General features: G+C 38.2%; 1 protein-coding gene across 1 annotated transcript in view; it reads left to right on the top strand.

The window, feature by feature from the left end:
* Positions 1-22,384, top strand: part of NUDT14 (nudix hydrolase 14) — a 59,878-nt gene that overhangs the window by 22,496 nt on the left and 14,998 nt on the right. The window contains exons 2-3 of the mRNA XM_066552676.1: positions 5,264-5,307; positions 19,915-19,979. Of these exons, the coding sequence (XP_066408773.1) occupies positions 5,264-5,307; positions 19,915-19,979 (109 nt within the window). The remainder of the gene's footprint in view (positions 1-5,263; positions 5,308-19,914; positions 19,980-22,384) is intronic.

The raw sequence follows: 22,384 nt of genomic DNA, 5'->3' as shown, positions 1-22,384 counted from the left end.
TGCAGGCTTTGAGCACTGGTTCATTGAGATGAGGCAGATCAGAGAAGATCAGTGCCCAGAAAAACCTCAGCCTTTTTTCCAGGTATCCAGCTATGACATATATTCTGAGAAATAGTGAATATTCTTCTATATTATGAGAAATAGTGAATATTTTTTCACATTCACCATCCCTGTATGATTCGTGGTTTTACAGACTTCTGCTGTGTCAGCCCTTAGTGTGGCACTGTACCAAGGTTACTGTAACTGTGTGCCATGTACTACAGCATCCCTGTCCTTTCTCTTCCTCACCTTGAAACTCAGTAGCATCTTATAACTGGAGTACCACAGCTCTAATTCAATTAAATTACTTGTGAAAAGGATCTCATTCTTTGGGAAGATTCTTGGAATGATCCTTGAGGAAAGGCCTACACCTCTCTCTCTAAAATTGTGTTTAAGTACTTATTCCTTCATTTGAAAAAGCTGCATGTGCAGAGAAATTGTGAGTCTGGAGGGCTGTACACCACAGCAAGACTGAGGGGATTGGTTGGTTTGGGCTGAAAGCCCAGGATGGTATCAGATCAGTCCAACAGTGGTGAGTATTGGTACCTGTGCAGACACATTACCTCATGTGAGAGCTGGTTCAAGAGCTTCTCAAGAGCTTGGCAGACTGTGCATGGGCACTGCCCTCGGGGAAAAGAAGGAGGAAGGCGTTGAAGCTGCCCCAAGTGAAGAGTAGAAACTTCCAGTGACTTGTGTCAGAGCATGTCCAGGGTCTGTCACATGTGGAGCATACCCAGTGTCACCCTACAGTCAGTGCCAGTGGATGTTTCTTTCTACATCATTAGCACAGCAAGTCCTTTTTCTCTTCTTTATTGGCCTGCCTGGGCTGAGTCTTAGGCGAGTTCCTCTAGCAAGCAAGAGTTCTCCTTTAGGCATTCTGGCAGTGATTTGACCTTGCTGTTTAGATATTTTGTTGCCTCAGGTGGTGGACAAAAGCTGAGGACAGCAATATCCCTGGCATAGTGATTCTTAAGGCATTTTAGCTAGAGGGCATGTGGTAAAAAGAATGGTATTTTGATAGGCTGCAGACAAGTCCAACTTATCCATTACAGACAGTGTAAAGAGACTACTGCCTGTAATTATGGCACTGAGCTGGTGCAGGAAGAGTCTAAAGAAAATTATTTCAAGGATGGTAGTAGGACAATGTGAAGATCAAGTATGGATGACATAAACAGCTCTGCACAGGTAGGAGTCACATCTGCTAATATTGCAGTCACTGTCAGCACTTGTGTAGCAGAGAGCACTTGGCAGTGTCTGGTTGTCCTGCAATCACCTGAACCAGAAGGCAGTGAGTCTCCTTCTGCACACTGTCAAGCCTAGCTAGCTGATGTTAATTCTGATTAAGTTACCAATGCCATTACCAAGTCAGTCTTACAAATGTGACACGCTTTGCACATTCAGGTAGTACTGAAACAGCTATTTGTGCTTGCTTTTTTAGAGTTGAGGGAGGACTTCGTTTAATTTGGGTGCCTTTTTGAGGCACTGTCTTTTGCCACTCTTTGGTGTCTTTTGCCAGACTTGAAGAGTGTTCTGGGGAAGCTTTGTGCTTTCTCTGTTCTTAAATTTTAGAGACAGGCTGCCAGGCAAGATGGACATCTTGTCTGACCTGGTATGGCTTTCTTATGCAATTAGTACTTATGTAAGTGATCTGTCTTCTGTGTAATGTGAAACGAGGTTGTCTCACATGCTGCCTCTCCTGGAATACAGCTTTATTAATTTACACATACTATATGCACTAGTTGAGTGTTGCAACATCACAGAACCTGATCACTGAGCACAGAACTAGAGTGTGATTACTTTGTGATTAAAGATTTACCAAATCGATTATGTGTTACACAAGGTTGTTGCAGTATCAGAACTGCTATTCTGAACAGATTAAAACAAATGTAAAATAATTCTGACATACATATCTTTATAAACATCACAGGACACATTTCCTGTTTGAAGAATAATTTTTTAAATCTTTCTCAAATGTCTTAAAATAATTCTTTCTCCTTCCTGTCATCAATGCTTAGATCTCCCAGCAATCAGTTATACTCAGTTCTCACTGCATTGAGAGATACTGTGATTGTTCCTTATTGGACATTGGAGAATGAACTACTTGTAATAATGCAATTGCATATGCTTATTAAAATGAAAACTGTTAAGAGTTTGAGAGAGCCTTTTTGTTTCACAAAGATATTTCTCTTTTTCAGGAATGATGTTGACCACTGATGCCTTTAATATTGCAGCTGTCTGTAACTGTGGTGATAGCAGAGCTCTGTCAAAGACCAGGATATATAGAATGGAACAGTTTAACAAGTAATCATAGCCACTTGGCTGTTAAAAGCATGAATCTTGATCAGTTCAGCAAGTAATACTTTTGTCTCAAAGATAAGATAGAGATACTACATACAGCTTGATATAGTTGGTTAGAAGCTGGCTAGAATTAATGTTCTGTAAAGTATGTAAAGCAGCATAAGAACCATTGGTAACTGTTTACATGCTATTAATAATTAGCAACTTTCCTAGCAGTCTGTTAGGAAAGAACCATGCATTGGGTACAATAGAAACTCAACTCCATTCGGTTGGGTTCAAATTACATTTGACTTCCACAATAGGGCATGAATGGGGCTCATTTGAGTTTCTGCCACTGTAAACAAAGAGATGTTGGAATGTTTCATTTGTTTATTGATTTATTTATTTGGACAGGTGCAACTTGGTCATATGAAAAAACTTTTTAATTCAAATATAGGCAGAAAATAGCTTAGTAAGCATTGTTCAGTCAGAGTATATGATATTAACCAATGTCTTGAGTCAAAATAATTTAGCCTGTGGCTGGTTTTGAATTTGGGTCTTAGAATAATCAAATCATGTTCTAGAGATAGTGCTTTAACTGGGCTTAGAAAATAGAAAATCTAATTTTTTTTCTGATTAATTTCTTTTTAGATGCTAAGTTCCTTCTTTTACTTTCTGCTAAAAATTATTTGCACATCTGTGAGGTAGGCTCTGTTAATGGTAATAGAGCTCATCCTTGGGAAGAGGTCATTCAGTTCTGATGGATCCCATCTGTATGAGGATGATTCTCTAGGGTGTAATTTTCCTCAGCTATTTGAAACCCTCTCATAAGTGCTCCAAAGCGATCAGGCTCTATAATTTGCAAAATGATGGCAAGAGGAAAGAGCTAGGAAGATTGTTGGTGGGATTGTATGTTAGAATGCAGTATCACAGGACTAATAGTCTAATGGAAGGAGAGACTTGATTCAGGCTTTTTTTTTGACATCTCCAGCAGCTGGACACCCACACTTCTCCAAAGTGGACATTAGAAAGGGAGAATTGTTGATGGTAGCACCAACTTAGGATTTGGGGCAGGGGAAGGTTGAGACTAGAGAGAAACAATATGAAGTTACATGCAGGAGACATTACCCTTGGTACAAAGTTTTCCGATTCTTTTGTGTTAAATGGAAAATTGCTCAGCAATCTGCTAGCAAATCCCCCAAATACCTTGCTTACAGGTAGAAATAAACTTACAGAAAGATTGAGCTGACCTTGCACATTTAATACCTTAAATTATCTTACCATACAACACAGCCCATGTTGCAGCTGTGTATTGTATCACAGTCCTATCAGAGCTGTTTCTCTGTCTCTCAGCAGGTGGAATGAATTGGATATACACTCAGATTTGGAAGCAATGGCTTTAATATTTCAGTTCACACTAAGAATTTGCTGTCTTTATTTTCCTTTCAACATTACATTGCATTTAAACAATGACAGGGCTTCTCCTGTGCTGCACACGTTGGATTCCTGTCAGTGCTAACAGAAGGTATGTGAACACACCAATGGAAGCACGGATTAGAGTTTCTCTTGAGGTGAACAACTGTTTATAATTAGAGTTGTGGGAATGAAGGAAAACCCAGCTAGCAAGCAAACAGTCCCTCTTCCAAAAAGCTTGGTAAACTCATAAAGCTCAGAGACTTAATCTCTGAACCAGAGTGCTTGTTATCTAATCCCCACCAGCTGTTGTGTACTTGGTAGCCATGACATCTGTAATAGAGCTGAAGGGCCTGTCTATATTGGTTGGCACCTTTACCCACCAACTGAACTTGATTCTTCTCTCATTGCTCACATTTACCTGCTTTAAATCATTAACCAGTTGCTCAAGGTTTGATCATCCATTTAACCATACTTTATAATAGAAGTCAAGTGCTGCTTTTCACATTAAGCATATTTTAGGTGTGTAGGTCTTCAGCAGGTCTCGTTTTTGTGTTGTTTATAAGAAAAAGGTATCAACCACAAGAATTTCCTCTGGTTTCGTAATGATTTCTAACACAGACTTAAAACTGACCTGGGAGTGAAATCTCTTGAGTTGTATTTGAGCTGAAAAACACCATCACGCTTCCAGTAAACAGAGTAAAGAATTATATGCATCTCATTAACTGATGTGTATGAATTGCTATAGGTAACTATAGAAGGTATAATATAAATGTAAGCAAGGTATGTGTGTTCATTATAATTGTGAAAGAACACTTGTTTTCAGAGATCACTGTCAGTTGTGCTGTAATGGATATTGTTCTTTCTAAGCTGGCAGAGGACACGAATTGGCCCATCTTGAGAAAATCAGCCATTTTATGTCTCCCAGTTCTTGAGTGAGTGCTGTGATTTCAAGCCCTCAGCACCACCAGCAGTGCAGAGGAACAGCTGCTGTGCAGAGTGGAGTGTCACCCCCTCATGCTAGGTGTGGATAAAGCTCCTATTTTGGTCCTTGTAAGGGACCAAAGGGTCCTTGTAAGGGGTTAGAGGGAAGGTGTCTTGTTCCTGGATCCCACATGGGTTTAGTTAGGAGGTAAGGGCTGAGCTGTTCTCCAGGTAAGAGCATTTCTGGACATGGAAGAACATACCTGTGGGTTATTTTACTGGTTAAAACAGAGCTGTTTATGGCTTCCTGGCACTGTGAATAGTTAGATTGGGCAGCTGAAGTTGATACTGTGGCCAAAACTGGGCCTGAAGGCTGCAATAAATGTCTGCTAGCTGTCATCATATTATTGTGGGTCTAAGATTTTGAGCTGTCCTAAGACAGCTTCAGGGTCTGTAATACTAACTGTCAAAATCCGGAGTACTGGCCTCATAAATAAAACTAACTATACTAAGTTTTCAAAGAAATGCCTCTCAAGTTTTGAAAAATTTCAATATAGTAATTTTTCAGTTGGAGTTAATTTGATTCATTTTTAATTTTTTCCCCCCCCAGAATGGCACGAAGAAGTTCTGGGATTTTATGAGGACACATGACAGGTAACAATGGCATCACATTATTTCCCATTGTCTTCCTGTTGTATTTCATACTGTATTCTCTTTAATTGGTCAAGTGTTGTTGATGTTTTCTTTCCTCCAATTTCCTCTTCAATTCTCACTTCTTGTGTAATACTTGCAGGTGGTTCTCTACTGTTTAAGATAGAATTAACAGAAATTTAAAAATCTCCTTGTGGTTTATTATGTTTTCAGTAAGCTTTGTCTTTTCTTGACTGTTTCAGTATTAAAGTTTTAACACATAATTATGCATTAACACGTTATTGTGCACATTATTTACACATTGCATTATTAGCACATTATTGTACATTTTAATGATTACATAGAAGATGGAACTGAACATTTGGATTGTATGAAATCCTTTGTTGAGTGGGAGTTTTTTACCTGAAGGAAGGAGTTTCTTCTGTGTTTCCAAATGTATTTTTCTGATCAGAGAAGAAAAGCAATTAACTCCTGACTTCAAAGATCAGTTCATACAAGATTACAACAAATAAGGTGTATATAAAACAGACCAAGTCTCAGTGTTATTAAAAACTAAAATATTTATATGTCTTTCAAAAAGTATTAATATTTAATCTGTTTGCTGAAAATTCAGGCATTAGAAGATAAAAATAAAAAACAATGATAACAACTTTTTCCAAGAAGAAGCTTTTCTAACTCTATTAAATGTAAAAAATGTAGCCAAACACTAAAATAAATTGTGACATAACCAGAGCCACATCAAGAGATGTATTTTTTGTGTGTCTTAAATAACTAAAATCAGTTGCATTTTGGCAAATTCTTCTCTGTTGGAACCCTCTAAGTCCTTACATGAATCTTTTTGTGACATGAGTCTTTATATGCATGTGGGTGCCTGGGAGGGATATAAAATTCTAGCAGCAGTTTTTATCTATATAAAGATTATGAAGGTAAAATTTTTAGGAGAATTGGGAAAGTATTGGATTAAAAATGCCTGTGCTGCTTGAGAATGAAGACAGAAAAGGGAGTGATATTTCAATACTGAACTTCACACTTGCTTTTGGAATTTGCCTGGAAGACAGTTCTGTCTTTGCACTTTGTCTGTCCATATGGGCATGTGCCTGAATTTATGATGGCAGATACAAAGGCTGAAATGATAATTGATTGCTGGAAATTTAATATATTCCCATTCAAGCAAGTGAATCCAGCCTCAAGTCACAGTGCTGAGAACATGACTTCCAGATGAATTTATATGACTATTTTTGTTTAAACTTTAGTTTATCACTGTGTGATAATGTGTGAATATATGCAACTAACTGAGTGGGGTAAGTATTAAAGGATCAGTTTTCCATGAACTTCTTGGGAACAGTATTTCTGAAGGACTTTTGTGGACATTTTTAAAATAGTTGAGAACATAACTTTATAAAAAGGCTACAGCCACATGTCATGCCAGTCATCTCTGGTCACATAACATTTGTTAGCTTCAGATGCACGACAGCTGCCACCCCAACTTATTAGTGACTACTGTGGAACTGCAGAATGTCTAACACTCTTTCACAAGGAAATTCATTGCAGCTTCTGACACCAAAGGTAGTAATGTGAACTTCCTGCATAGGAAATCCATGGGTTTACTTTTTTTTTTTTTTTTTTTTTTTTTGTGAATAGGAAAGCAGTTATTACCCAATACATTAGTCAGATTCAAGATCCCTTGTAATACTTTAAAGCTCTACATTTTGATGTATTTTAATAGCTGTGATGCTTATTATATGGAAAAGTCATGCTAACTAGTTCCTGAAGATTATAAAGAACTTCATGCTGAGAGAGCTCTTACAGGTTTGTTACTGTCAATGAAAGATAAATATTGAAGAAGAGGAGAGGTTTCTGGGACACAGTTCTGTTGGTCAGGATTTCCTGGTATGTATGCTTGAAGAAGATTATGGATGTTTTCCAGAATTAAGATCCTTTTTCCATAATACTTTTTCATAAGTATTCATAGCTTACAACTTACAGAAGTGCTGTAAGACTGTTAAATGCTCCAAGTGTCTGCAATAAGGCTATTTACCTGAACTGAGCATACTCTGTAAAGATCTGTAAAGAACACATGCATATATTATATATTTACATAGAATTGATATGTATTACGAATTTAGTGATGATGAATTAAAAAAACAACTGTGTAACCCTATAAAACCAGACATTGTGCCTAACCCATGTCTTTATTTGTCATCCTCTTTCAGCAGCACAAGTAAACATGCTTAAGACAGACTTCCTTGCTGCATGGCAGTGAACTGACAGCTTGTGTGCTGGGTTCCTTTGGGACCCCAATGTTCTGTCTCACTTCAAATTAAGTCAATATAAGCCAATATTGAATAGATTTGTATCAGAAGATACAGAAAAATATTTACCAAGAGAGATGAAGTTATTGTTGTATAAATGTATCCTTTCCAACTGTTCAGATGAACAGCTGATTAAATTATACAAAGACAAAAGCACAAGGGCTGCAGGAGTCACTTCATTTGCCTTAGATGTGAGTCATCTTTTAAAATCTCACTATATGTTGCAGTAGGGCAAGATCATTTAACCATATGTAGTCTGGTAGTGTAACTCTAGCACGAGGTAAAATAGCAGAATTGGTATTACTTTTCTTCCCTTTATTTCTTTTCTTTCCTTTAGTTATTGCACATTTGGCCATGAGTCTACAGTATGTGGTTCATGGGCTTTCTTAAGATCAAGACCATTCAGAGCTAGACATCAATCCTGATGTCACTGCTGTAATTCATGTTGAACAAATAATTGCTTATTCCCAATCCCTCCCTCCCACTTAAAGACAAAAATAGTTATGTGTCATTTACTACTGGTCACACAATAAACTGTGTTAAAGCAAACCTTCAGAACCTGTGCTGTCAAAAGTCAACTGTGTGTCAGCATAGACAAAAGAAGCAGCATTTCTTACCATATTTAGGTTTAAATTCTAACAGAAGGAAGATCCACAACACAAGGACATACCTATGGACGGTAGTTTGGTCCTGGAATGCTTTGCCCAGAATCTCCATCCTTAGAGAAATCCAAACCTTGGCTGGATAAGACTCTGAGAAATCAAGCCTAACTTAGAAGTTAGAGTGACTTTTAACAGGAAATTGGATCAGATGATTTCCAAAAGTCACTTATATCCTGAAGGTTTCTATGATTTTACAAGCATATTAAATGTGTAATGAGTGTTACAATTCCCTTCTGAAAACTGTCAAAAATTTGTAACCTTGTCAAGGAATCTGTCAATTCATAAGCCATTTTTCTATTGGAAAATAATGAGCTTACTATTGTTCCTGTCCTGTGGATTTTAAGTTAATCTTTCTTGGAAACATGCAGATGAACATTATCAGAGCTCATTGGAAGGTTTTACAATGTCATTAGAAACAACAATGAAGTTTACTAAAAATTAATGAAGTAAAAATCCTTTATTACCTCTTCTCCACTGTAATTATTGAACAAGTTTATTGAGGTGTTGCTCCTAAGAGTTACTTAATTTTGGCCTGTTGTGTCAGGCACACAGCAAAAGATGCTTTCTGCAGTTATGCACTTCTTACTTTTCTAATTAAGTGTAATTTTCACTTTAATACTCAAGATGATGTGTTTGGTCATTATTAAACATATCCTGATGAAAATCAGGCAGAGTGCAAGCAATGAAAATGTAGATACAAGGTTTATTTCAAGATTGTTTTTAGGCTTGGGTCTGTTAGAACTGGTTAGCAATTTGTGGAGGTGTGATTTGTGGGCTGGTAATTTTTTTAAGGACTCGGCTTTTAAAAATTAAAATCTTTATCAGGAGAACATTTTCCTGCTGCAAATTTGTGGTGATTTTCTGTTAGAAATAGAAACATACTAAATTTTACAGAGTAACCATCGATACCTGTAACAAAAAAATATTCTCTAAAACCAGACTCAGGTTACAGTTATATTCTCCCTCATCCTAATTTTGCTATATATAGTACAGTAAGAGCCTGAAATGTAATACTTAAGTTCTACATTCATCTACTTTATAAAGCAATAGACCACATTCGTTTCAGGTTTCAGCAGCTCCCCTTAAACAGATTCAAGGCTTTTAAAAGGCATAATTTGGGAACAGATGAAGGTCAGTGTACAGTCACGTGCTCCCTTTTGTGCTTTGAGTAATAACGCCTGAGAACAGGGACACAACTGTACCTTTTCCTAGTTGACAAAACAAAATTATGTCGACCTCTCTGTTTGAAAGTATGAAAAATTCACTGTAAAGTTCACTGCATTTAAAAGAGAACAAATTTGAGGAGACTGAATTGTGTGCAAGATGGTTATGTGGTTTCTTCTCAACTCTGAAAATATCACGTGATGAATAAAAAGCATTTGGACTAAAAAACTTGCAATTCTGCATGTGCATTGTACCCCATTCGTGCTGCATTTTTACCTGCAAAATGCAGGTAAAACTCAGCAGGAGTTCCTGACTTAAAAAATTCTTAATGAAAAAAACTGAAAGCTTATTCTTATATTCCTGTTTTATAAGATTTGCCTTTTGTGTGTGTGCCACTCAATTTTTCTGGGTCTGGATTCAAGGCACTTGAGACAGTAATTTGCATTTGGACTTAAATGTTTATTATTTCTTATCAGTAAAACAGTCTTATTGCTGTGAGTTTGGCAGCTTTTCATTAGAAGGCACAAAATGGCCAACAATCTTTCGTTACAAGGTCTTTTAAGACTAAACTATCCAGTTAAGAACTGACACCTAGATTATTTTCCCTTTTAACCCAATAACTGCTCCCACGGAGCCCACAGTGCAGACTTTTTCTGCCCAATTATAAAATGCCACCCAAACCCATGAAGAAGAAACCCAGGATGACACCCTGTGCCCTCCATCTTGCTTCCATCCACAACATGCTAAAAATCCCAAAACCTCAATTTCTCACCAAATTATAGACCTACACTGCTCTTTATAATCTATTTCACACTTTTGTGGATTCTAGTCTATCTTGAAGTCTAGGAAACTTTCTCCATGAATGAGGGCTCAAAGTCAGTGCTCCCCTGGGGCTCAGGGCACCCCAGAGCAGACAGAGAAATATTCCTGGTGCCCTGGGTTTCCACAGCCTTTTTGTTTTTTTAAGCAAAGAGATTAACTTATTTCACATTTCAAACAAATTAATTCCTAATCTAATTTGCTTCCTCGGAAGAAATGACTTTACACTTTATCTATTACAAAGACAACTGATAAGTGTAGTTTTCCATCAGGAGCGAAGGAAACCTTTTTCCTTAGAGGGTGAAGGAAACCAGAGCAACCTCCACCTCTGCTTGTTCCCTCCTGCAGGCAAACAGGAGGAGGTTCCCCAGGAAGGTTAGGAACGAGCATAACTCCACAGGGGGAGGTGCAGGTGTGGAGGCTGTGTGCTGTGCATTACCTGGCTGGGGGCAGAGATCAGGAGGTCCTGCCAGGGCACTGAGGATCACAGCCCAGCAGCAGCAGCTGCATCCCAGCCCTGGCCACGGGAGCAGCCAGGGATGGTCACAGAGCTGGGCCAGTGGTCTGCAGGAGCCATGGGGGCTATTCTGGCTCAGTGGCTGGAGCAGGCAGCTATGGAGACAGGGTGGAAGTCATGTGCCCTGACCACATTATAGGAGTGGATTAAATTCCTTCTCCTATTTCATATGCCAGATCATTTGGGCTTTATGGAAATTTAATCCTGTATGTATTTTTCTGGTTTATGTCCTAGTGTATTATAAGACACCATGAAATTTAACTCAGATGCTTCCTTTGTGCAAGAATTATCACAGTAGCTTTAAAATACAGCTTTTTAACATCATTACAGGTAAAAGAAAAAAGTTTTTCTTGGGTGGCATATGCCTTTTACTTTCATTGATGTGCTGTTATTCTGTAAACCTTGTCTGTCTTTGTAATGTCTCCTCCGGGGTGTCAGTGATGTGGAATTTTCTTGATTATCTTCAAAGATACTGTGGAAGATAATGCACTGTTTAAAATCAACTGGAGATAGTTCAACAAACAAAAATTATGAAAAGTTTAGGGAAATAATAGCTGAGAGAAGAGAATGAGGGCTGGGCATGTTCATGCACAGCTGAGGAGAGAAATTACCACTTATCATAAAATGTAAAGGAACATTACAGAACAGGCCAGAATAATTTAATTTCATCAGTAATCAATGACAGAATGAGAAATGATGTATGGTGGGGAAAGTATTTTTAAAATTAAGCACTAAGAAACTGTTCGTACCAATAAGCAATAAGATAATCCAGGAAAGCATGTTTTGTAATCACTGTCATTGAAAATGCTCAGGTCTAGGCTTGATATCTGTCTATCAAGGATGTTATCAGGATAATGATAATTTTCCTGGTATTAGAAGGAAAAAATGTAGTAGCCTATTAGTTTCCTTCAACCCAAGTAATTACATGATTTGTTTGCACACAATATTTGCAAATAAAATGCACTTAATGGTGTGTTTTTTGTTGTTCATTTTTGGGGTTTTCTACATTGAAGACTTGACAGATCCTCTGCTTTTGTGCCAGGAATTCTGCAGGCGTATTTACTGCCTTTTAAAATGAGTTACTATGTTGTTACCTTAGGATCCAATTTAAATAAAAACATAGGAATGAGAGAAACATGAGATGTTGTAAAGTTATCAGAGAAAAACACGAAGTCATAAACTTTCAGATTCTCATTTCATCTTCTTAAGCATGTGATATGAAAGCACCCTATAGGATTTAATCTCTTCTCTGCTGTATCACTGAAACAGGGTAAAATGGCAATAAAATCTTTATAGAGGGGATTGCTTCATTGGGAAGTTAAATATTTGCCTAATCCCAAAAATAGAATCCATGAAAATTCTTACAACTAAGCAGGTACATGAGAATTTTGCCTAGTTAGTCATTAGTTTCTGAATACGGTTTTCTGATATCCAGATTAGAAGCATCTTGGGTTTTTCACAAGTTTAGGGATTTAATTTTCTAGTGTTTCTAACAATATGCAAAATAAATTAATGTATTCATTCTCTTACAATCACTGAAATCAGAAAGAGTCTTCCCTTTGCTTTCAGGTGATTTTGAAATAAACCTGTTCTGTGTGAAGGGTGTCATGAGTTTGTACATGGCCTAGAGACAGTACCATGCATGGCCTGCATTTGGGATGGGTAAAAATAACCTTAGGAAAGCTAGGAAATGTTCTGTAGTGGGAGTGCCTGTATTTTAGAATTTTAGCTGAAAATATCTCTTGGAAAAAAGGGAATTATTTAAACCTTATTCTAGAAAATTGAGGAAAATGTGAACAGTTATCAGTTTCTCACTGATGGTACTGAGTGTGCAGTTATACCTGGCAAAAGGTTGTGTAATGCACATCATACTTGGATGTTGGTAGGTAATAAACAAAGTTGCTCATTTCCCTTACCTTAGTGCAGAACACTTGAACTTTTTTGTTTCGTGAGCTGTCCTTGAAACCTGATGGTATTTTAAATACTTGACTTTTGCCATTTCAGAATGGAATAGAAACATACTTAGGCTTTTGAGGTGGATTATTTATTGGTCTTACTATGTGATAGCATTTATAAATGGCAGTTTCACAAACAATTAGGAATTGGAACAAAAGCCCATCAGGCTCTGACATCTGTTGCACATAATTCCCATAAAGCTGTATTTAATCAAATAAGTTAGCATAAAACCTGAATTTATTTATTAAAATATTTTGTTAAAAGAATCCCATTGAGATGCAATGTGTCATTTCTAAGGGTATCCTGGGATACTGGCCAAGATATGACACTTAAGGAATGTTATTGAGAGCAGTGTGCTTTGATGTCTGATTTATTTTGCAGTTGAATTTTCTTTCTAATTTTTCTTTGTTGTATGAAAATAAGTTGCTGAGAGAATTGTTTATTCCAAAGAAGTTGTCCTGATGATATTCTCTGGTTGGCAATACAAATTGCTATTTTCCAAGTAGATACAAAATGTGTTTTAAAAGTGCATGTGTATGGGTTTGTTACCACTTCTGAGTTCATTTTTATGCTGGTCTGATGATTAACCAAATATATGCTTCCTGCTTTATGGTGTCATGAACAACTTCCTGCTGCAGTTCAGTTTACTGAAACCAAACTTCCTTTTGATTTTTTCCAAAGAAAAGTTTATTTTCTCAAGCATACATGGCTCACCACTTTATTCTGGGTTTATTTAGTATTAAATATTTATGTTGTGTTGGAGAAAGCATTCAAATTTCATCAGAATACAGAAGTCTTTTAGACATCTCTAATTATCTATTGCCAAATCCACTTTTTCTGTGATTAGTATGAAAGGGTGAATGTTTTTGTCAGGAGCTTATAGCTTTGCTTTTGTAATGGGCTGCATTTTAAGCAGCCAATTGGATTGGTGTTGGCCTTTGAAAGATGCAAAATGCTTTGAAGGAAGACTTAAATGACCCAGTAAAGACTGTGCAAGCACACACATTTAATCTCAGGACTATCTGCATTATAGCTAAAGCTCTGGGAAACTAAAGGAATTGCACTGGAGAATAATCAAAGGGTACAGCTTTATTACATCTCTGTTCTGAAAACGAAGGGGCTGTTTTCTCTGGCTTAAGGTACTGGGTGCTGTGCTGATAAAAGGAAGAAGACAGCACTTTAGACACCACATTAGAAGTTTTCAGGACATGTCCAGATGTGAAATTGATGGTTGATTTCAATACAGAAGTGGCACAGGGGCTACATACAATTTTTTCCTTACGGACATCAAAAATAATTTTGAAATAAGTTGAAGTAGGCCCTCCTGAAGGTTGACTCCTCCCAAAGAATTGCTTTTGAGTGTTGGCTCTCAAACAAGTTTAGGTGGTTTTTGATTATCACTTTCAAATTGAAAGCACAGTCATTTTAGGTTCAAACAAGGAGAGGACACATTCACAAACGTGGACGTGGTTGTATGGAGACCTCACAGCACCTTTCAGGATCTGAAGGGGACCCAGAGAGAGAGACTCTGGAGTCAGGAGCTGTAGTGACAGGACAAGAGTAATAGGTACAGATTCAGAGAGGGAAAGTTTAGGTTAGATATTAGGAAGAATTTTTTTGCTGTGAGGGTGGTGAGGCACTGGAACAGGTTGCCCAGGGAGGTTATGGATGCCCCAAGCCTGGAAGTGTTTAAAGCCAGGTTGGATAACACCTGGAACAGCCTGGTCAGCTGGGAGCTGTCCTTGCCTGTGGCAGTGGGGGAGTAGAGGATCTTTAAGGTCCATTCCAACCCTTTTGCATTTTATGAACATACTTTATTTGTGATCTGGGGTGTTTCTCAAATACGATATTTTAAAAAGACTACATGGAATTATAGGCTTGACATAGAAAACTATGAATAATCAATTTGTCATCCCTCTATGAACAAAGAAAGCCAAATTCATATAAGTTCAAGAAGAAAAACATATTTATACTTTAAAGCTAAAACAATTATGGGATTTCTGAGTTACTTATTTATTTCTTTCTAACTTTTCATCTAGTATGATTCGTAAATCTTGACGTTTTCTCCTTTATGAGCTATGTGGGCAAAAATATTAAATGTTTTATATTCACATGCTCTCCAGCAGAGATGAATGCATCTCTAAATACCTCTGTGGTTGCACACTACATTTGATTATTTTCTTCTGATTGTATCAAAGGGATTTTTAAAACCAAATATCTGTTGAGAGTCAAGGGGGCTGATTAAATCACTTACTTGCTTTTATTCCTGCATGCCATTTTTGTGTCTCCTTTTGGAATCTGCCATTCCTTTTTCTTTGTCTTTATTGAGAATGGTAACTGAAATACTGCAGGCGCTGTATTAGTAGTATTGGAGGGGTTTTGGTGGTTTGGTTTGGTTGGTTTGTTGTGGTTTTTTAGAAATCATACATCATTAGTTCCTGAAGTCTCCCCCATGGAGCTGAGATTCTTGTTTGTAGGCAGTACTTACCAGTATTACAAGTTTTACACTAATTTTGAGATACTTTTTGACCTTTAAAAGTAGGTGAAAGTGGCTGAAGTTAATAGCTCAGAAGTCCTGGCTTTCAATGTTAATATCAGTCCTTTTTTAGGTGCTTTATCTTCCACTGTTCATTTCTGATCAGAATTTGTGTGTGTCACACACAGATCCGTGCTTGACACAAGTAGCTCCCAAGTTGCTCTTACAGGGATTTAAGAAAGGTCAATTTCTTTGCCTGTGTTACCTCATAATTTACCTATTGTATTAATATATTATGTATTTATTAGTACAGGATTGTCATTAAAAGTCCTCATCTCCAGCCCTGAGAGTCTTAGCTCACTGACAGAAGTACAGGAGTCTTATCCTTGTCTTTGCTATTGCTGTACTGTGGGGATTTTCTAAAATTATTTTTTAGTTTACAAATTCACATTTGTCAAGTCAGCATTAAGGCCACATCTAAGAATAAAGAAAGACTGAATCCATCTTTATTTACTAAAGGATTTTGACAGTTTGTCTCATGAAAAGCAATTAGTAAGTGTCAGCAGTTGCATGTGGATTAACTATAGCCCTAGAAGTACACATTTAAGAAACTGTGGTAAAGTTCATTTGCTGATCTCAGTTTCTGGGATGTATTTCAAAAGAATAAACTTTGCATGGTCCATATGTGTGTGTGCACATTTTAACAGGATGTCAGTTTTCATCTGTCCCCTACCTCAGAGCTGCTGTGGTCAAATGCTGTGTGTCTTGTGCTGCTCCATGAAACACCACCTTCCTTTCTCAGGTTTGAGTGTGTGAAGTTGTAGTATTTCTGCTGAATGTCTGCTGAGCTGGAGTATCACAAAGCATCAGTTACTTTACAGATTTCAATAAATACAGAGCTGTACTATGTTGGGGGAAGGAAAATTGGGGAAGTAGTTTTCTATGGCACACAATGGAGTCATTTTCTAAACTATTCTCAGCAGTGTTTTCAGCTGTAAATGTTGTATTCAGGTGGGTATTTTTTCTTTTCATAAAAGTCTTAAAGGTGGAGGAGGAATTAAGGTTCTGCACTCTTATGCTGCAGTGTCCTTGGGTCAGCTTCTGATTTCTGCACATTGACTATGTTTAGGGAAGTCACATATCCATCAGAGAATCCTTATACCTATTCACTTGGGGATTTTTTGAAGTTTAAATGGTTAAATGCTACAAGATAGCCTTGGTTGAATAGTTGGAATCCCTTTCAGAAAACATTGTGTGCCAAGACCAGACACACTTCAACTGCAAACTTGAGTACAACATCTCAAGTACATGTTAAATGCTCTTTGTATGTGACATTTTTAGGTACATATATTTCTTAAACTATTTTAAAGCTACTCTAATTGTTCCCATATTTATAGAAAGAACAATATTCTACATCATTGCACAGTAAGCTGTTTACATGCATGCTTTCTTTGGGGAGAACTACTGCAATTAGAGTAGTGATTTATTTTATGTATAAAGTGAGTGGGAACCACTACAGTGGGAAGCTGAGGACCAGGTTGTGCTGAAGGTTAAGTAGGTCTGTGGTCTTCACTAGCCCTGGAAGACACTTTACACCCCCTGTCATCTCTTAATAAGTTCATTTTCTGTTTGGTGGTAGTCCCTAATGCAGCCACGACAGATGCGGTGTGCAGGAGCTGAGTCTCCTTCACTGGGCAGTGGTATGTGCATTCCTGAGCTCTCCTTTTCCACCTTTACACCTCTGATTTCCCCCCCCCAGAATCAGCTGCTGGAGGAATAGATAGCTAAGATCCACACCTCTGGAATATGACAAAAGTAATCTGCCACACAAAGTGTAAAGATTACAAGGTCTGAGCTGAGACAGTGTTTCCTTAGTGCAGAGGTGTTACAGCTTCTTTTAAGGCATGGATGGAAGCTTGGGATTTGTCATGATCCTTTTATATCTGGGTATTGTTTTCCTTTGTAAAATATAATAAAAAAGTGCTCTTGTGCTCTTGTTTGAGACATTAGGACCTTTGACACCCATTTTAGATTAAATTCTTGTATAGTATTACTGCCTTCTTTTAGGGAATCTGTCTGGCCTTTTTTTTTTTTTTTCCTAGTGCTTTTGTGTGTTTTTCCCAAATGTGCAACTTTGGCTTCATTTCTTTTCTGTATCTTTTAGTTCTAGAGATGCTCACAAAAGTCCATGTGGATGTTTTAATTTTGTGGATGCTAACTCCTTATTTAAAAACTGTGTATATAATACTCTAAAATAGATCTGGTTGTAATATTTTGAAGGTAATTGCCTTGAAGCATCAAATACCTCTGTAATACTCCATGGTATGGCACCACTGAAAGATGTGTTTGGACCTTCTAATGGATTTGTAGTAGTTCTTTTTGGGAGCCCAATCATCTGTAAAAATAGCAATCTTTAACTGATTTTGTACTGAATCCTTTGTATGATGGTTTAAAACTCCAGAAGATAAATATTTTCCTTATAGGCCAGACCAATCATGTGAACCCACATTTTGGGTCATTATAAGGAAACCCATTGAAAATGGGAGTGAGGCTCCTCCACTCAGCTCAGTTGAATTGTCTTGCTCTAACTTTGTGTAATACTCAGATAACTGTCCTGAATGCAGCCTTCAGTGGGTTTTTCAGAAGTTACAGACCTGGTGACCTGTGGAATTATTTCATGTTCTGTTGTTTCTTGTGAACAATGAGACAGCAAATGGCATTCCTAGTGTTACCCCCCTTCTAAGAAGGTATAATTCTGAACTTTCTCTTCCATGACTCTCCAACTCTGACAGGAAATAATAGAGCTTGTGTGCTGTGGTTTTTTAAAAGATGTAAATTTCTGTTCAAAATTGTTTGTCAGTCTCTCAGAAAATTAGAAGTAATTAAATAGAAAGTTCTACAGATTTGTGCCATTTCTGTACCCTCTCATCTCAAGATGGTGTGAGAAGCAGACAATTGTAATAACTTGCTGCTACTCCTTTCCAGCTAATTTGATCTTGTTCCTTAATTCTGACAGATTGTTTTTAATTTTCCCATCTGTTCCATAAAAATCTCAAGTGATTGACTCCTAGGAAAAAATAATGTCTAATAGCTGAGCCATTTTTAATGAGTTGGTATGAGTTATTTAATGAGACGTGCTGAAGAAGGCAAGCCAAAGGAAAGATTGGGCCTGGGGTGGTGGATGTAAAGAAAGGTAAAGGGCAACCATCTGCTTCAGGAAGCTTCCACTCTTCATCAGCAGCTTTAGGCTGCTGCTCTCTCCACTATCAGGCAGTGCCTGTGGACAAAACAACAAAGGTTCAGTGGCAGTAATTCCTTTTCCCCTTTTATTTAGAGCAGTGTCTGCCCTCAGACAGTACTGCTTTGGGGAGAGGATCAGTCATGAAAGGGGAAAAAAAAATCAAATAATAAAAGAATAATATTTAAGTAACCTTAAAAATATTATGGTCTGTGGTTTTACTTCATTTCTTCCAGCACAAACTCCCAGATATTCCAGAAAGAACCCTAGTGCCAGGAAACAGAGTGAATGTTCTCCTCCAGCCTCTCTGAAGGCTAAAACCTTTGCTTTAAAATTGCCTGCAAATGGCATCTCCCAGGGCAGGAAGCCATCAATATGCAGTACAGGTCTTTGAGAATAGCAAGCATGAATATAAATACTAACATCTGGACTTCTCCCTTCTGTTTTGGTTTTTATATATTATTATAATAAGCATTAACATTGTTTTTAATAATCATCAGATAGCATTTTCTTTGGCAGCTTGAGACTTCATTATTAAATCAAATAGTGAAAATAAATATACAGCTCTTTTACAAGGCAAGTTGAAAGTTTGACTCAGCCCTGCAAATATGCCATTGTGAGTCTAATCCATTGTAGAATTCACAGAATAATGAATTAACGTCTCGATTGCATACAGTGAGGCAGAACAAATGAGAGAATGCTGCCATGGTAATGAGCAAAATATACACTTGTTTTTTCAGGTGGCAGTGGGCTACCAACTAAGGAGTAAAACTTTTTTCTGCATTTTCTTAAACTAGTAAAACCTGGGAGTGGGTTAGGCAAGCAGAGAACATCAGTACTCTACACATCCAGAGCATGTCCAAATGCTCAGCCCATCAGATGTTCCCATGGCATGTGCTGCAAGCAACCAAAGAACCAGAAAATGTAGCAGGTGAAGCTACTGGATTAAATTGGTACAAAATTGGACTTGGATGGTGTCTGTTTTAAAACCTGAGCTCAGCAAGTAGCTGCAGATAGGAGATGCTCTCTGCTTTTACAGGAGTCATTGTCTCTGAATGAGACTAGACTGTGCCTGAGGTTTTGACTATCCTAATTTGAGACTGATATAAGGGGAAAAAATGTTTTTATTTGTAAGGAGTTTTTGCTATCTAGTACCATTGTTCTTAGACTGGAAGAGGGGGTGGTGGTGGTGTTCCTGTTGGGAAAAAGGAATTGATTGGTGCTTTTTTTGCATGCCAGGAGACAAAAGGGACTTAATTTTGAGCAAAATTGTCATGGGCTTTGGGAGCATGATCTATCCCTCTAGATGTATTTTGGACAAGGACCTTGCTGTGTTGTGGCTTGAGTAATAAATCTTACACATGTTTATGTAGTTGAAATTAAATTCACAAGATGTAAGTTTAATAGCTCTGCATTAATCCTTCATAAAGCATTGATCTTTTGGTGTTTTTTATCTCCCTCCTCAGTGTGTCAATCCTGATCTTTAATACTTCTCGGCAGTGCTTTGTTGTGGTGAAGCAGTTCCGCCCAGGTAATCCTCCTTTTTACATTCACTTTTGCTCTCTAGTGAAGCAAGCTTTTAAGGGTTTAGCAGTTAAAAGTTGGTGCATCTGTGGTGATAAAATCTTTGTTCTATATTCTGTTTCTTTGTATGATAGCCCATCCTTTTCAGTCAGTCAGAATTTCTAACCAGGGAAATTTCCATTACAGATGAAACGAATGATCAGGGTAGTCTTACATTCTGCTCTTGGGCTGGTTATTGTCCTTTTTTGGATGAAATTACAAACAGCTCTATAATGATCGTGCAAGAAATTGCTTTTATTTGAAGTTCCTTCTTGACCTGCTTGTCCAGAAGAACAGTATTTTCCTTTTTGTTTTGTTTTGTCTTAAATATTTGTTTTATTTGTACTGTCTTATTGTGCATTGTATAGTTGGGAATTTGAAATGAGAGAGATTCAGGACTGTATGCTTTTTCACCAGTATGTGGACAACTTCATTTCACCAGTTATTATGCATTTAGGTTAATATATATTTTTTTCTGAGGTTTTGTATCAGTTCTTTTAACTCAAAGCAATATATACTTTCTGGAAGTGAAAAACAAAATGCGTATTCCCTGCATTTTAATTAAAAGAAATGACAAGGTATTTCACTGACTGTTGCTAAGAGACCATTTCAAGACTGCTCATGGTAGACTTTGTAGAAAACTTTCTAGGGTAGTGTCACACTGCCCTTTCTTCCTGACAGTGATTACAGCCTCTCCAGTGCTGTGCAGCAGTGTTACATTGAGAGTGCATCCTTCTCATCAAGTGCTAATTGACTTGTATAAAGTGTTTGGTTATTTGTTCATCACTAATCCACTGTCTTTTATTTGCCAGCGAATAAATGGCTCCCACAGCTCTTGCTCTCTTTGAGGCAATCTTAGGGAGAAGAGTGTGCATATATATATATACACACATGTATATATATGTACTAAGCAGCAACACAGTCATTGCATTATCTCTGTGAAAGTGTCAAATCAGCCTCAAAAGCCTGGAGTGAAACCATTCCAGAGGCTGGAGCTGCTCAGACACCTGGCCATAGGCACAGTGGTCAGTCAGATACCCCACAGCACTTCAGTGATCACAACCATGGCCTGCCCTTACTCACATCCCTATATTTATAATTATATATCTCCATTCCATGGTTATTGTCTGCCCTGGTGCCTGTTCCACAAAGCCAAGACGAAGGCTGAGGCTTTTCTCCTTGCCATCTCCCACCAGGGTCCCACCAGGAAGGCGATCCCTCCTCGCTGGGAGGGAGCAGCTGCCGCTGGCTCCGCAGGCACGGCCCTGCACGTGTGCTGCTGTGCTAGGCTCTGCTGGCAGGAGCAGCTTTTCCCACTGATGTCCGTGCTGCTTGTAAAGGCACTCATCCCTCCCATTCTGTTTGGCAGCAGCAGCCCTTATGCAGCCACAGCAGAAAGGCTGCAGACAGGAGGTTTTGAGGAGCAGGGAGCTGAAGGAGCTCATGCTGATTTGAAGGTGGCAGAAGCACACAACCAGTGAGGCAAACAGTGTGCTCTGGGATTAGATCATCTTGAATGATCATGAAATCACACATTTGGGAGGAGCAGGGAGAAGAAAGATAAGCATGTATCTCTGTGTATGTACCTCACCCATGAGTAATTTGCAAAGGTATTGGTCAATGCTTATTTTGGTAGGCAATTGACCACACATTTTCAAATACAATAAAATGATATGTTGCTAGGGTTGGGACCTATGAACATGTGCTCTGGTTTATTAACTGTGAGTATAATGACCTTTCAATGCATTGTGATGTTTGTTTTTCCACTGACTTAAAATAAACAGTATCAAAGATTTGAATCATAAGCCATGTTCCCTTTCAGGAGGTAGGAAACACAAGCACAGTCAGAAGTTTTGAGAGGAGCCAGCACCTTCCCAGACAGCCAAACCCCACTGGCTCCTTAGTCTCTACTGTTTTCTTCTGTTTAGGGTCAGCAAACAAGCCCCTCTATGTGTCACCTACAAAGGCTGCTTTTAATAACAGCAGTGATCTTATTTGCTCCATTTGGTTGAACTATCTATCCTTTGTCCCACGTTACACAAAGGAAGGTAAGAACATCAATTCTACTGGAGTTTCCCTTCTGAGTGGAAACTTTCTTACAGCTGAGTGGCTTCAGGGTAATTAGTCCAGATGTGGATTCCATCACTTCCTTGGGAAGCCTTTTCCAAAGCCTGACAACCCTTTCTGTTGTCATTCTTCCTGGTGTGCAGCCAGAAGCTGCCCTGGCACAGGTTGGTTCCTCACCGTGCTGCTGCTCATGGCCGTGTCCATCTGGCCATGGAGGAGACTGCCCAGCCATGGTGCAGAGGCAGTTCCTGCCCAAGGAGGCATTGGAAAACAAGGGAACAATAGACATGGGACAGGTGGGTGGGT

Source organism: Molothrus aeneus, chromosome 6 (genome assembly GCF_037042795.1).
Source record: "Molothrus aeneus isolate 106 chromosome 6, BPBGC_Maene_1.0, whole genome shotgun sequence".
Lineage (NCBI taxonomy): Eukaryota > Metazoa > Chordata > Aves > Passeriformes > Icteridae > Molothrus > Molothrus aeneus.
This window is presented reverse-complemented; position numbering and strand designations above follow the sequence as displayed.